At 33.9% G+C, this 13,839-nt stretch overlaps 1 protein-coding gene across 3 annotated transcripts in view; it reads right to left on the reverse strand.

Annotated features, from left to right (window-relative positions):
- Window positions 1–13,839, reverse strand: part of LOC106462575 (acyl-CoA dehydrogenase family member 11-like) — a 176,685-nt gene that overhangs the window by 93,726 nt on the left and 69,120 nt on the right. For all 3 annotated transcript variants that reach the window (XM_022389869.1, XM_022389870.1, XM_013922509.2), the window contains exons 3-4: window positions 11,052–11,151; window positions 9,462–9,582 (exon numbers count right to left, since the gene is read on the reverse strand). In XM_022389869.1, coding sequence (XP_022245577.1) covers window positions 9,462–9,582; window positions 11,052–11,151 — 221 coding nt within the window. The remainder of the gene's footprint in view (window positions 1–9,461; window positions 9,583–11,051; window positions 11,152–13,839) is intronic.

Below are 13,839 nucleotides of genomic sequence, written 5' to 3' on the forward strand. Positions count from 1 at the left end.
TCACCTGTGATTTACCTTCCATTGTTCTTTGAAAATAGCCTGAAATTTAATTTTTGACTTTGTCCTAACACTCTTGCACAGTACTGTATTTCTCCTACTCTTCTGGAGACCAGACACAACAAAGAACATGATAGTTCATCACTGATCTGAAAGGGTGGGGAGAGGCATCAATGAATAAATGAAAATTTGCTAGTGAAGGATTCAACATAACTCCAACAACAGTGAAATTTTTGGACAACCACCACTCCAAAGCTTGTAGTTTCCAGTAAGGAGAAAATCACTGGAACTGTTAGTTATTAGAGTATCTGTCACTGAGAAGTAATATCCCACTAAAGGAATGGTAGAGTTCCAATCAAAACAAAGATCTGTTAAGTAGGACAAACCTGAAGAAGCAAAACCTGTTTACCAGAATGTCAAAGTCACTACCCTCACATTTGGAAGCTGTAAACATCATTTACGAAAATCAATCAAGACTTCTAGATGCATGAAAAAACTGATTATGGCATAGATGCAAATTCAGAAAAGTTACTGTACAACAAAGACTGGAAATAAAACTAAGTTGACCAACCAACCATTCAGTTAATGATGAATATGAATATCTTGATGATGATAGAGAGATTTCATGACTATATGAACATAAACATGGTAAATGACCGACCAAAGGAAAAGGCACAAAACTGAAATACTTGACCATGAATTACAAAATAACAGAAGCCGTAAAACTGAGGACGTATCAGAAAATGAAATTAGGAAATGGCTAAACCAGCCTCTGACATTCATCAATCTTTCCTAAAATAAACCCACAATTGAGGAAAATTTACCATCTTAAAATAAACAACAACTAAAAATACCTTCAACTTGAGCAGACCCAAAACCAGACATTTGAAAATGACCAAAATATGAGAATGAAATTCGATTCAAAAACTTCAAATATCATGCTTTTATTTAAAATATATCTGTAGGAATGTAGACAAAAATAGTAAGTAGTGACAGAGGTGTTACAGCCTTCCACATAAGATGAATACCAAAATCCAAAACCTCTAAGACTCAAAGTTCAGTTACAACCTATATTTCCACAGTTGCAGATATTCTGCAAAAAAGTGACATGTTCACAGACATAGTCATTCAAATTAATATAACAGAAGTTCCCATGTGCATAAGAGTATTGAATGAAACTCTCGAAAGCACTACAATGGAATGGACAAGAATAGGTAGAAATGAGGAGCTCCTACTCAATGCAAAGAAACCAAAGCTAAGGAACAAAAAAAGGGAGAGATCAATAACCTGAAAATATTACAAAACAAAGAATGACTTGTGAGAAAGAAGTAACAGAAGAATGTTAATGAGAAGCTTAAACACACTGTTTCTAGTTCAATGGGACATCTAAGAAAATAAAGTTTGAGAGAAAAAAGGTTAAAGTCACAATTTTCTTAAACAGCAGAAGGGAGAGAGAGAAAAAAAAAGACTGTGAGACAAAGCCTCTCTGGTCTGGGAATCCCACACACAGGAAGATCAGGAAGGCAATTCTATTGTCTGGGATAAAGCAGAAGAGAAGACACTTAATATGAAATTTTCTTATTGAATCCTTATATATTAGTTACAGAATCCACAAGTTAAGAGACCAAAATTTGTAAGTACTAGATTAGGGGGTTTTGATAATCCACATGGACTCAAAATCTCATAAGGACAAACAGTTCCATCTTTTTTTTGTATTTCCATAAGCTTAGTCTGTATGCAAAAGGGGATAACCTCTATTTTGAAATATTTTTGCACATAAGGTTACTTGGTTAATTTATAAGGAAATAAACACATTCCAATACTCAAATAAATTAATAATATTAAACTAATGCACAAATCATGATCATTAAATAGAATTAATCTGTCTGTATATAACGTGACTGTATTGCTAAGTCAGATTAACTAATTTTGAGTATCTACATAATGATCTGTTATTTTAATGATTTAACACACCTGGTAATATTATTCTCTTTCAGAAAAGAGAATGAAAACAGCTGCTATTACAGAATATGGAAATTATGAAATAAACGTCATTAAAGAGATGCAAACATGAAAAATGAACATTCTTTAATACATGGAATGTGATACTTTTGTTTTTCTCTAATAAGATTCCAGGTTTTTGTTTGTTATAGATCGTTGTACTTATGGAATACTGTCAAGTTACATATGTAATGACATGAAAAAAACACATGAAATACTCTAAAATTACTTATGGAATAATTGTGACAGTCCATATGGCTTCTTGAAAATACTTATAGACTAGCTTGCATATTTCATAGTCTTTCTATAAAGATTAGACCAAGTCTTTATGGACTTCAATTGTGCATTTTATCAGATTAGTTTTAAACAAATAAGAAACTCTGTGTTAAATAACTAGTTCCTGAAAAAATATGGAATCAATTATAAAGAATAAATAATTGGTGCTTAAGGAGTTTAAAGGATTAAAATACTTTTATTTTATTACCTTCTCAGAGTAAGCCTTCAAGACATTTCTAATTTTGCAATAAAATTCTTCCATAATATAGATAAAGTGCTTCACCAAGATAATCTTCCTTATTCATAATCACTGATGATAAGTCTTTATCAACTGATTTTATAATTACATCTTTATTATTCTACAAATCAGAGATAGCTTGTAGCAACTAAAGTTGAGAAATTAATGTAATTTTCTAATTCATAAACCATCAGGCTCATTAACTGATTACATTCAAATGATTATTTTTTATAAAAGTAATCTTTCTATTTCAGCTTGTTTTGGGTTCAAAGACATCAAATAATAACTTCCAATATGGTACCTTACCTCCTCTCACATAATAGCTAGAATCCCACATTGAAATGATGGAGGGACATGTGTGAGGGATATAGACAAACATCTTTCAAAAACATCTAAAGAACACCCATGTAATGTGAACCCCTGGTGAGATAAGCAACATATATGGGAGACTGCACCACTTCTCTTTGCCTAGGGTGGTAGTAGGTGTCATATAAACTGGCAGAAATTGGAAGGAGCATATCCAATGAATGAGAAAAAAAAATCTACGTAGGTCTGACCCCACATCCCACTGAAATCTCTGGAATATTAGTCCAGGAGAAGAATGAATGTAGGGTCCCCAGCCACAGACCAAATGGCAGGGAAAGCTAAAATGGATGTGTCCATTGGTCCAGAGTGGCTAGGGTGTGTCAGACTATACTCGATAGGTCAACTCCAGTCCAAAGCCAGATGGCATCGGGCATGTGTATTTCGACCTGCAGTAGAAGGAGGATACACACCATCTTAACTTCAAGCTGAGTAGAAGAGAAGGAGAAAATTTCCATACCATTTGACTAAATAGTGCACGTGTGCAAATACATACCAACACCAGCCACCTGGCAATCTGACATTTGAATGATGGTAGTAAGGGACGTGCCAATGTGGTGGTTCACTTTAAATCCAAAACCAACTGGACTGGTTCCACTCTACCTTAAAGAATGAATTTCGCTGAGGTGGAGTGCCAGAAGAACGACATTTGCCTCCCATGCAACATCATCTTCTGGATAAGACCACCCAGAAGCTGGAGCACATAAATAACAAACCAGCACCCCGAGAAACTACTGGAGTGAATCCAACTGGATCTATGCAACATCAACCTCTGGGACCAACCACACAAAGGTGGAGCACATAAGGCAAAAACACGTGACTGACGTAATGAGGAGTCATGACCAACACATATGTGAAGATTTATGTTACGCTGAAAATTTAATTAAACCACTTTACTATAAATGTATTTTAATGAAATTATTATTATTATCAAGTATGTTATAATTTAAAGTTTTATATTATCTAAGTTATATTCCTTTATTTTAAAAAGAAAAATCTAAAACAGCAATTAAAACTGCAGTTTTTGCTGTCACGTGATCCACTCACAATTACAATTTCCCAACTTTAAAAACTGATAGAGAAGAAACTGTGTATTTGGAATGCAGACAGTTCCTACAGATGGCCAAAGTACACAATACAGATGTTTTGCATTAGTTTTTGAAGGTCTTTAGGTGACATTTTCCCACAAATTAACCATTGTAAATATTTCCTGAGTTTAAGATCAGCATACCCACTTGCAAAGTTGAAGTTGTGTTACTATGTGATGGTTTGAAGTTGACTGGCACGCTTATAACCAACAGGAAGAGCAGAATTCCCTCTTGAATCTCAGTAATGTAATGGTAAGTGTATGTGTGTGTGGCTTTGTTTTGAAATGGAATGAAATGAAGCTAAGTCTATTGTTCTCTCGAGGTGTACATAGTACTTGGAAAGTTTCTCATCTTATATGTATTAGTTTGATAGACAGTCAAATTGCATTTAGGTTTTATGTTTATATTTTAATTATGTTTTAAAAAGCATAATTCAAAGGTTTAATGATTTTTATACATTTAACTTATTGCAGCTTGAATTATGAAAGTGTGTAAACAAGATGATGTCATTTGGGTGTGTGAGCATTAGTGAAAGGGTCTGTGCATGGGAGTCACCATATTAATGATAAAAGGAGGAACAATAATTTGGAGTCCAAGGGATCCCAAGGATGATTACACTGAAGAGAATGCATATGCACACAACCTAAGGTGATAAGGGCTTCCACAGAAGTCCAAGTCTCCAAAAGTGATAAAACTTCGCTTGCAGGAAGAGAGGGAGAGAGAGAAAAGGGCCTAGAGAAGGTTGGGCCCAACTGAGGTAAGTGTTGAATAACACACCCAAGTGGACAAGATATTCGGTAGGGATCAGGAAAGACTTCTCCACTTGAGAATCCAACCCACACAAGCTGCTTCTCTCAATAGCAGCGAGTGTGTTGAGAAGACACTTGTTTGGAAGGAGCTAACAGAAACCAGTTGTTCACATAGTGGTGTAACTACAACCCCCAAAAATGCATAAATCAGAAAACGGCTTTGACACCTCAACAAAACACAAATGGTGCTGAAGCAAGCCCAAAAGGTAGAGTGCAAAACTGAAACACAACCTATTGTGGATGAACCGAAGATAGTATCTGGACTGATGAGAAATGGGAATATGGATACAAGTGTCCACAACATTTAGCTTGGTCATCTACAGACCTGGAGGAAAAGCCCACCAAAGTATTAAAAAAGATCCCATGATAAAGTGGGGCAGATCCAGTAATTGGTTGAGGTGGGACAGATCGATCACAGGATGTCAGTCCTAGTCTTCTTGGGGATGACAAAAAGTCTGGAGTAAAAACCTGGAAAAGGAAGATGGACAAGCTCTATAGCACACTGTGACAGAAGAGTCTGAACAGCCTCGGATAGATGCTGACTGGTAGTGGGATCTTGAGGTAATGGGAAAGATACTGGTAATAGAGACAAAGGAGGTGGGAAGAGAAATTGAAGAAAAAGTCTCTCTGACAAAACCTGGATCACCCACGGGTCAGGAATAAACTCTTGACACAGGTGAACAAGATTAGACAAATCCATCCCTACTAAGCCAGAAGCCCCTATTTGCAGTAATGAGTATGACAGGAAGCTAAATGACAAACCAAAGGACCTCTGGAAGAAGGAATTGGCTAAGGATGGGAGTGAAGGACAGAAAACAGATATAGAGGGTGGCATAGGAGCAGGCTGAAACAAACGAGCAACCAAAGAAAAAAGGGTTGAGTGTTGTCTCATAGATGCTACAAGTGACACCAAAGATTCAAGAATATCTCCAAAAAGAGACCTATGGAGAAAGAGAGCCATCGTCAGGTTGCAAAGATATGTGGATGATAAACAAACCTGAAACAAGACAGTATTTCTTCCAAAGATATCCCAACAGCAAAGAAACCACATGTGAAGGGACAGGGTCAAGGAGGATAATAGTGCAAATGTTGTGGTAATGAGGGAATGGGTATCCTCCAAAAACCTCTCAGGGAATCAGTGGAGAGCCTCAGAAAGAAGGTGTATGGATGAAAGGTACTGTAGGAGAGATATAAGGGTAATATGAAGGCAGGAAAACTGGGCTTGGGATAAACATATAGGATTATCAGGATCTGCCCCCATACAGGCAGAAGTGACTCCAGCTGCTGGGAGTCGAGAAAGGGATGATTGCCTAATGGTAAGCCAATGCATAATGATCAGAAACCCGTGGTGGACAAGGCATGCTGGAACCAGTTCTCAATTGAGAAATGAAATGCTCAGCGTGTACCCTGATATTGGGAGAAGCAGGGAAGACAAAGTAGTTGGACAATGGGGCAGCGTAAAACATGGAAGGGACAGGATATAGATAAAATGTAATAAGTCTCAGAAATTATTTTCATAAAGGCTGAGGGAGGCCTGGCTGATTCTTCAGGAGAGGCATGGGTGTGCACAGCATATGTAGGAGGCAGGAAAAGGCTGTCAAACTCCTCCACATCATGAACAAGTTCTACAGGGACAGGAGGAGCATGAACATTGTTGGGAGAAGTGGGCCAACTCATGTAAAGATCAATCTCCCGACGCATGATGGCCAAAAAATCCTCAGCCAAGACCCCCATTCCTGAAGCCTGTGTTACAACACTCAAAGTAATAGAAATGGATGTTTGTTTGTTTGTAATTAAGCACAAAGCTACACAATGGGCTATCTGTGCTCTGCCCACCATGGGTATCAAAACCTGGATTCTAACATTGTAAGTTCGCAGACATACCACTGTGCCACTGGGGGCAATAAAAATGGAAGCTAAAATTGTGATCCGAAATTCCAAGCCAATAATCGGCCATGAAGAAGTTGAAAACTGAGAAAAAGAAGAAAGAAATGACAAAGTAAAGGTAAGTTGATTTAGCAATAAAGTACAGTGAACAAACTGTAGAAAAAAGAAAGAAATTATCGAGTGAAATCAGCACAAATTCAAAACATCTGTACTAAACAACTGCCTAACGAGAATTGATGTTTAGGATGAATCGAATAGAGGGAGTAATGTTCATCAGTATGCTGTGTCAAACTCTTATTGGTGGAGGATTATCGCATGATAATTTAAATGTGAAGACGCAATGAACCACATTGATCATGAGGTAGGTGGAAGTTTTAAGGCTTGTAGCATCGGAAAAAGAATTTTGCATATAGAAGACAGCACTGAACTAGAAAAACTATTATGTGAGAAGAGATATAGTACCGTATGGGAAACAGATTCATGTCAATCCTAGAGAAACAAATATAGTACAAATTTTACTGTTTGGCAAGAAAATTGGAATGATACTAGATGAACTCCTTGCAGACATTAAAATGATTCACATGGTGGAAATCAAAGTGCTATATAAAATATTGAAATGTCAATAATATCAAAACAGTCTTTAATTATCAACTATTAAGATTTTTTTTTACTTACATCATCAAGGGGAAAACTTAAAAGATAATTAACAACTTTATAAGTACACAACATCATAAGCTTTTAAACAAAGACTAGTTGATAGAAATGAAAGTTTATAAAGAACCCTTTAGATTGATTCATATGTTTACATTTTACAGTTCAAGTTGAAAGAAATTGCAACAACACAAGTGTGTACTGAGAAATTAATATATGAAAGAAACTAAAGTTTAGTACAAGGTAAGTAGTGTTTAAGACACATGCAATGAAAGATGGACTTTTGTTTTCCCTTTTCAGTGTTTCCTATTTAGCTAGAACTACTTGTATTTAAACAGGTGCCCTGTTCATATAAATAGGATAACAACTTAATGGTGTTGTATATTTTTAGACTGTTTATTAGTCCAATTCCCAATTTCTGGCAAACACAGTTAAATGAGCAATTTATTAGCAATCAGAACTTGTTTTGAGCAATCAAAGAATGATGAATATTAACTTGCTGGAAATTGTTTTCCTATTAATCCATTCTTATCCTAATGAATACTGTTTATGCTTGTAGCTTATAATAAGAAAGAAATATTATGTTAAATCTACACTATTATTTAGCATAAGCAAGGTAAGAATGAACAGCAGGCATCACACTGTGACTAGTTATGTAACCAATAGTGAATGTATAGGCCACATTCTCACATTGGGAATTGTGTATATGTCACACACAGTTATGGCAACTAAAGCAATATTAGCTATCATGTTGTGTGTGAGTTCAGTTGGTATGTATCTGAAGCTGAACAACTTTGTTTGAGTTATTACAAAGCTACTAAGGCATTTTAAAGTGACAGTCAATTCTATTTGTTGATAACAAATAGCCTAAGAGTTGGCAGTGAATGTTGCTGATCAATTACTTTCTTTCTGGTTATCAGTGTAAAATTAGGTACAGTTACAGGTAGCCTTAGCATAACTCAAAAACAAAGAAACAAATATGATGCCTCCATGGTTGAAAGGGTGAGTATGGCTTGTGGCAATGTGAATAGAACCACCATCTGTGAGTCACAAGGTACTCACCTTAATCAGCAGGCTATTCAGGCCTGAAGCTGAACAAACTTGAATTAATAAAAAAAAAAGAAATAATAATGGCAATATTTAAATTACTTGGCCAGTTGTAATAATCAAAAATGGTAATAACTTGAATCACCAATTTCAATTAGTTGATTATTTCTGTCAGTTGATCATGACACTATTCAATTATACTGAACACACTTGAATTAATTGAAAATAGTAATGGGTATGATTGGTGGAAAGTGAATTGAACCCACCACTCTCAAATCAGCATATTCACCAGGCAATTCCAACCTATATACTTTTGAATAAACTTGAATTAATCTAAAAAATATCAATGATGAATCATAATGGTAATGTTTTGATTACTTGTATATTTTGAATAATAAAAAATAGTAATAATTGGGACTACTAGTTTCAACCAGTTGGTCAATCACTATACTAATAAATGAAGGAGGCAAAACTGAATAAATCAAAAATAATATATAATGAGAAATCAAAATGGCAATATTTTGATTACTTAGAGAGTTGGAATAATCAAAAAAACAGTAGTAATTAGAAAAACTAATTTCAATTACTTGATTATTTTCATGACATTAAATAATTTTTAGGTAACTGATTATATTGATTACATAAGTTAATTATTTAGCTCCAGTAGCAACTATAAAAGTGGTAAGATTAGAAATAAAGTATGAATTGTTTGGGTATCACATATTTCAAACTCACTATGTAATTTACCACATTGATTTAAAAAGGTCTCACTTTTATTGCATATATGGATTGGCATCTAAGACTGTAAGTGAAGGCAAAACTTTTTCCTGAGTATTCTGACACCAAACTTCAGAAAGTTTATTTTCAATTTTCTGTTTTTCTTAATTTTATGCTTATTGTATAGTTTATTTGAGGTATTCTTTTCTTAATTATTTTTTCATGTATTTGCTTTTTTTATATAGCCTACTCATGGTTACTTAACACTCCAGGCTCTTTTTATTTTTGGCTGTTTCTATAATTAAGTTTTCATTCACACCATGAACAATTATTCAGCAATCTCTAAATAATGATGTTGAATAATTAGCTTGATATAGAGAAACTAACCAACATCAGATCCACCCTGTCTTTCAGTCATCCACTGACCAGATGTCCAGAAGAATTTGGGATCTCGAGACACAAGTCGAGAATAGGCCGCAACAAACACAGGATGAGTGAGACCTAAGGTCTATTAATAATACATTTTCACTTGATAGTAATATTCACAACTATAAAAGAATGGTTTACTAAAGTATAATGAGAAAAATCTGACAAATTCATTTGTGTATATTGAAAGATATTTGATTACTTAGTGCTAAAAACTGTATTTCTGTTACTCGAAATACCATGAAACAACAAAGTAGAAACAAATTAATTTTATTGATCAACATTACCAAGAAAACTCATAACTAATGTGTCAACTGAAAAAAACAATAAAAACAGCTAATTAAAATTTCTCATACATTCAGGGATGGACTGGACTAAAATTTTACCAGGAAAAAAAACTAGAAGGGGAACACAGGTTTGTTATAAAAATAACAAAACTGTGTAACTTTTCAAGGGAGCCCACTGGAATTTTTCCTGGAGTTTTGTTAGGCCAGTCTGCACCTGCAAACATTACAAGTTTTCTATCTAAGAATTGGAAATGACCAGAATGATTAGATTCTGTGTCAGTAAGTACTGGTACTTATGTAGATACACAACTTCTGACTCAATAAGAACAAGCGTCCACAGTATGACAGCCACTGTGTCAATAGGTACAGTTTTTAACTTTGTTTTATACTATGATTATGAGATTACTCTAATTCTGGATTCTTTATTAGTATTTAGGAAAAACTTCAGGACACACTTTATTGATGTTGTTGTATAAGTGCAAAGCTACAGAATGGGATATTTGCTCTATGTCAACCATGAAAAATCAAACTTGGATTTTAGCACTGTAAGTCTGAAACCTTAACTGCTCACACAGGGGGAATATGTTATTGAAAATGGGTGGAAAGTATATATGTGAAATGTAAATTATCTGTCATTAATCTTAATATAATGGATGTAGCATGTATGTTAATATCTATGTATTTAACGAAAACTCCTGTGCCATCTATTGAAACAGAAATCCATAAAAAAGTTCACACTTTAGGTATTCAAGATTCAGACAGTTAGAAAAATGACTGTGTTACGTGCAACAACCATTTCTTTATAATAGAACATAATGTTAAAAAAAAGTACTCTCTTCACAACTAGAATATGACTTTCACTATGGCTGTATGTGAAGGTTTGATTATATCTTTATTGATGTAATTTTTAAATGTAGTACTGAAAAACTGGAGTTCTTAAAAATATTATATTTTTCAATAAATGGTACCACTTTTAATATATAAAAACATTACAGTTTATATCACTAAAATTTATAAAAATGTTGAGCTCTGTACATTGAATCATTTTGATGCAATGAGTGGTGTATGACAATCCAAACACTTTTCCCATGCAGTACTTCCCAGAAAAAAATCCTTTGTTAGAAAATGTTCACTTTTTTCTAAATTTTTTTCAATGAGGTATGAAAATTACAATTAGTAATTACTAGAGCAAACAGCCACCTGTAGGGTGGCATTTCTGCTAGTATTATTAACACCAACATAAAAACTATGAATGGAAACTAACCTCTATAGTTTTGGCAGCACCATCTGTCATAGCTAAAGGGCAAGTGTACAGTCCTGAGGAGGGAGCGTACAAGTAAAGTTTGGCCATCTGATACAGGCGACTAAAAAGAAAAATTATAAAATTACAGTGAATAGCAGAAAATGTAGTGTATAATGTCATGTTATGATGCAACCTAACCTAACCCAACAAAGTCCAATAAATGATGCATGGTCTAGTTTGAATCATTTCAATGTCATCAATTAGAAAATGTGTAAAAGACTGACTAAATTAAAATTTGTATTCTGTGTACATTTATACACTGCCTTCAAAATAATTCATAAAATTCACAGTAAAAACTATAACTATGTTAATGAATAGGTTCTAATAAACCTCTTTTTCTGGTAATTATGGTTTTAGATTTGAATAATGATAACAACACTCAGGTGTTCTGAAATAAGCTACACAAAGCTAAAATCTTATGTGGTAGTTGTGCGATTGTAACTCTTTTGGGATAGAATATAAGTAAAATAATCAGAAACCTAAATCACTGAAGAAGGTTTGCAGCCAGTTTCCAAACCATTAGGTAGTTGTTTTTTTTCTTAATCTTTTGGGCACATGTGTAATGTTCAATTTTAAAAACTCACAATTTTTAAAAAACAACGATGGCTTGAAGTTCTTTAATATGTAAATTGGTGTTTTGATAATTGTATAAATGTTATTTTTTGCAAAACATTACACTCCTGAGGATGATGCAATAGTATACATCAAAACTTGTAGAGTGTATGAGATTGTTTTCCAGTTTCATCAAGGTTTTTTTTACCACTTTTTATCCTGTACAGTAAGTTATTGTTTTTTTAGTAATTTGGAGACTGGAAACAATCTAATTTTTATATAATTGTGTACAAAATAATCATTGTTTTTTTAAAAATTGTGAATTTTTAACATTAGGCAGTTATTTAAATCCGAGCTCAACAATGATCCCACTGAATTTATAAGTAAGTGCAAGTTTAGCTAAAGACACTCGAGAATCATATAAATAAAACAAGATGTGATCATTCACACTCCATATCAATTGCTTACTTCACTGTTGGGAGTTTAATGGTGCCAAACTACCAGTACTAATTAGCACCAAAAATCATAAAAAATGAATGTAAAATATAGTAAAAAAGTATAAAAATTTAAACACAACAAAAACCTTTTTTAAGCAAGTGAGGTTTAAAAATTAAATAAAATTAAACAGACCAATGGCTTGTAAAAAAGTTAAAAACATGATTAATCTGAATGGTGTCACCATTGTCAAAGACATTGTTCAACATCAAAGACAAACACTGAGACAAAATATATCTGAAATGATGATGCTACTGGCAAATGTAGCATCAGCATGAAAGCAAAATGTGGGTGATTGATTGATTATTATTATCTTGTGTGTACCTTCTTACAGGAGACATTTCTGAGACCTACTAATACTGTCATCCTGTTGGCATTTTTATTACAAAAGGAAGATGAGTTGTGTGAGGATAAGTTAATGAGGGTGTGGTACTGCTTGTTGACCAGCATACATCCAAAATAACTGTGCCACTCAATACACTACTGGAGACTGTTGCCATTGGTCATACAATCATAATTTGTTTATTTTACCTGTCATCAGTATAGGATTTCAATTAAGCAGACAATGATGATCTTAGCCAGCAATCTACATATCCCTACTTTATTCTCAGAGACTTTAATGGACACAGTCCCCTCTGGGATGCTGCTCATGCTGAAAGGAAGGATCATTCTTTGGAGTGTATTTCCTCAGATCACAACCTTTTTCTCTTCAATTTTGGATTGTATGCCTATTTTCATGCTCCAAGTCAGTTTTTACTGCCATTGATCTATTCATTTGCTCTCATTTCCTTCTACCTTGTTTTTCCTGGGAGATGAGCAATGACATCTTGGGCAGTGATCATTTTCCAACCATTCTAAGAGAGATGGACTATAATTAGTACCATCCAACTCTTTTTTTTCCCAAAGTAGAAGCTGGAGCAGACTGATTGAATCTCCTTCACCACTTTCTAAGAGCTTGACTCTAATATCATTAACCCTCTTTCTATGGACAGGTCAAAGAGCACAAGTCAAAACATTATAGTTATTTTCAAATGTAATTAAACAACTTTATTATCATTGTATGTCAATAAAGGTGGCATCACAAAATAGTTTATAATTGAGACTGTAATATTATATACGTTGTAATTTCTTAATTTGAAAGAAAATATTTAAAAAAATGCCAAATAAGTTTTTTGTGTGTCATATGGCATGCCTTATTAATCAGTTTATATTTTATTACACCTACCATACTATGTCTATAGTGTACTCCATTCCTTTGAAACCTCTTGTCTACTCATGCCTCTTCTCTTAAGTACATGTTTATAAAATAAACAGAAAGAGCACATTCTAACCTATGTAAATCTGACAGTTGTTTGTAATTGGCTTAAAATGGAAACTTGTATTTGACTGGTGATATTGAAGTCTATTCTTTAAATCAGTGCTCTGAACAGAAATGAGATTGTTTTAACCCACACATAGCTTAGTGGAAAGCCTTACAAATTACAGTGGTTTTATGCGTGTTAATATAGTAATGTGGTACTTTTTTTAATAATATGCATCTTTGAAAGCTACAAAAATTAATTTGTCTTCCCCTTCCAATTGAGAGAATAAATGAGGTTTATGGTGAGGCTTAGCAAGTATGAAACACGAGTACAAATAAATTTTATAGCACTGTAAGTCCTAGAAATCATTGTTTTCCATATATATATATATATATATATAT

This window comes from Limulus polyphemus, unplaced genomic scaffold (assembly GCF_000517525.1).
Source record: "Limulus polyphemus unplaced genomic scaffold, Limulus_polyphemus-2.1.2 Scaffold1200, whole genome shotgun sequence".
In the NCBI taxonomy this organism is placed as follows: Eukaryota; Metazoa; Arthropoda; class Merostomata; order Xiphosura; family Limulidae; genus Limulus; species Limulus polyphemus.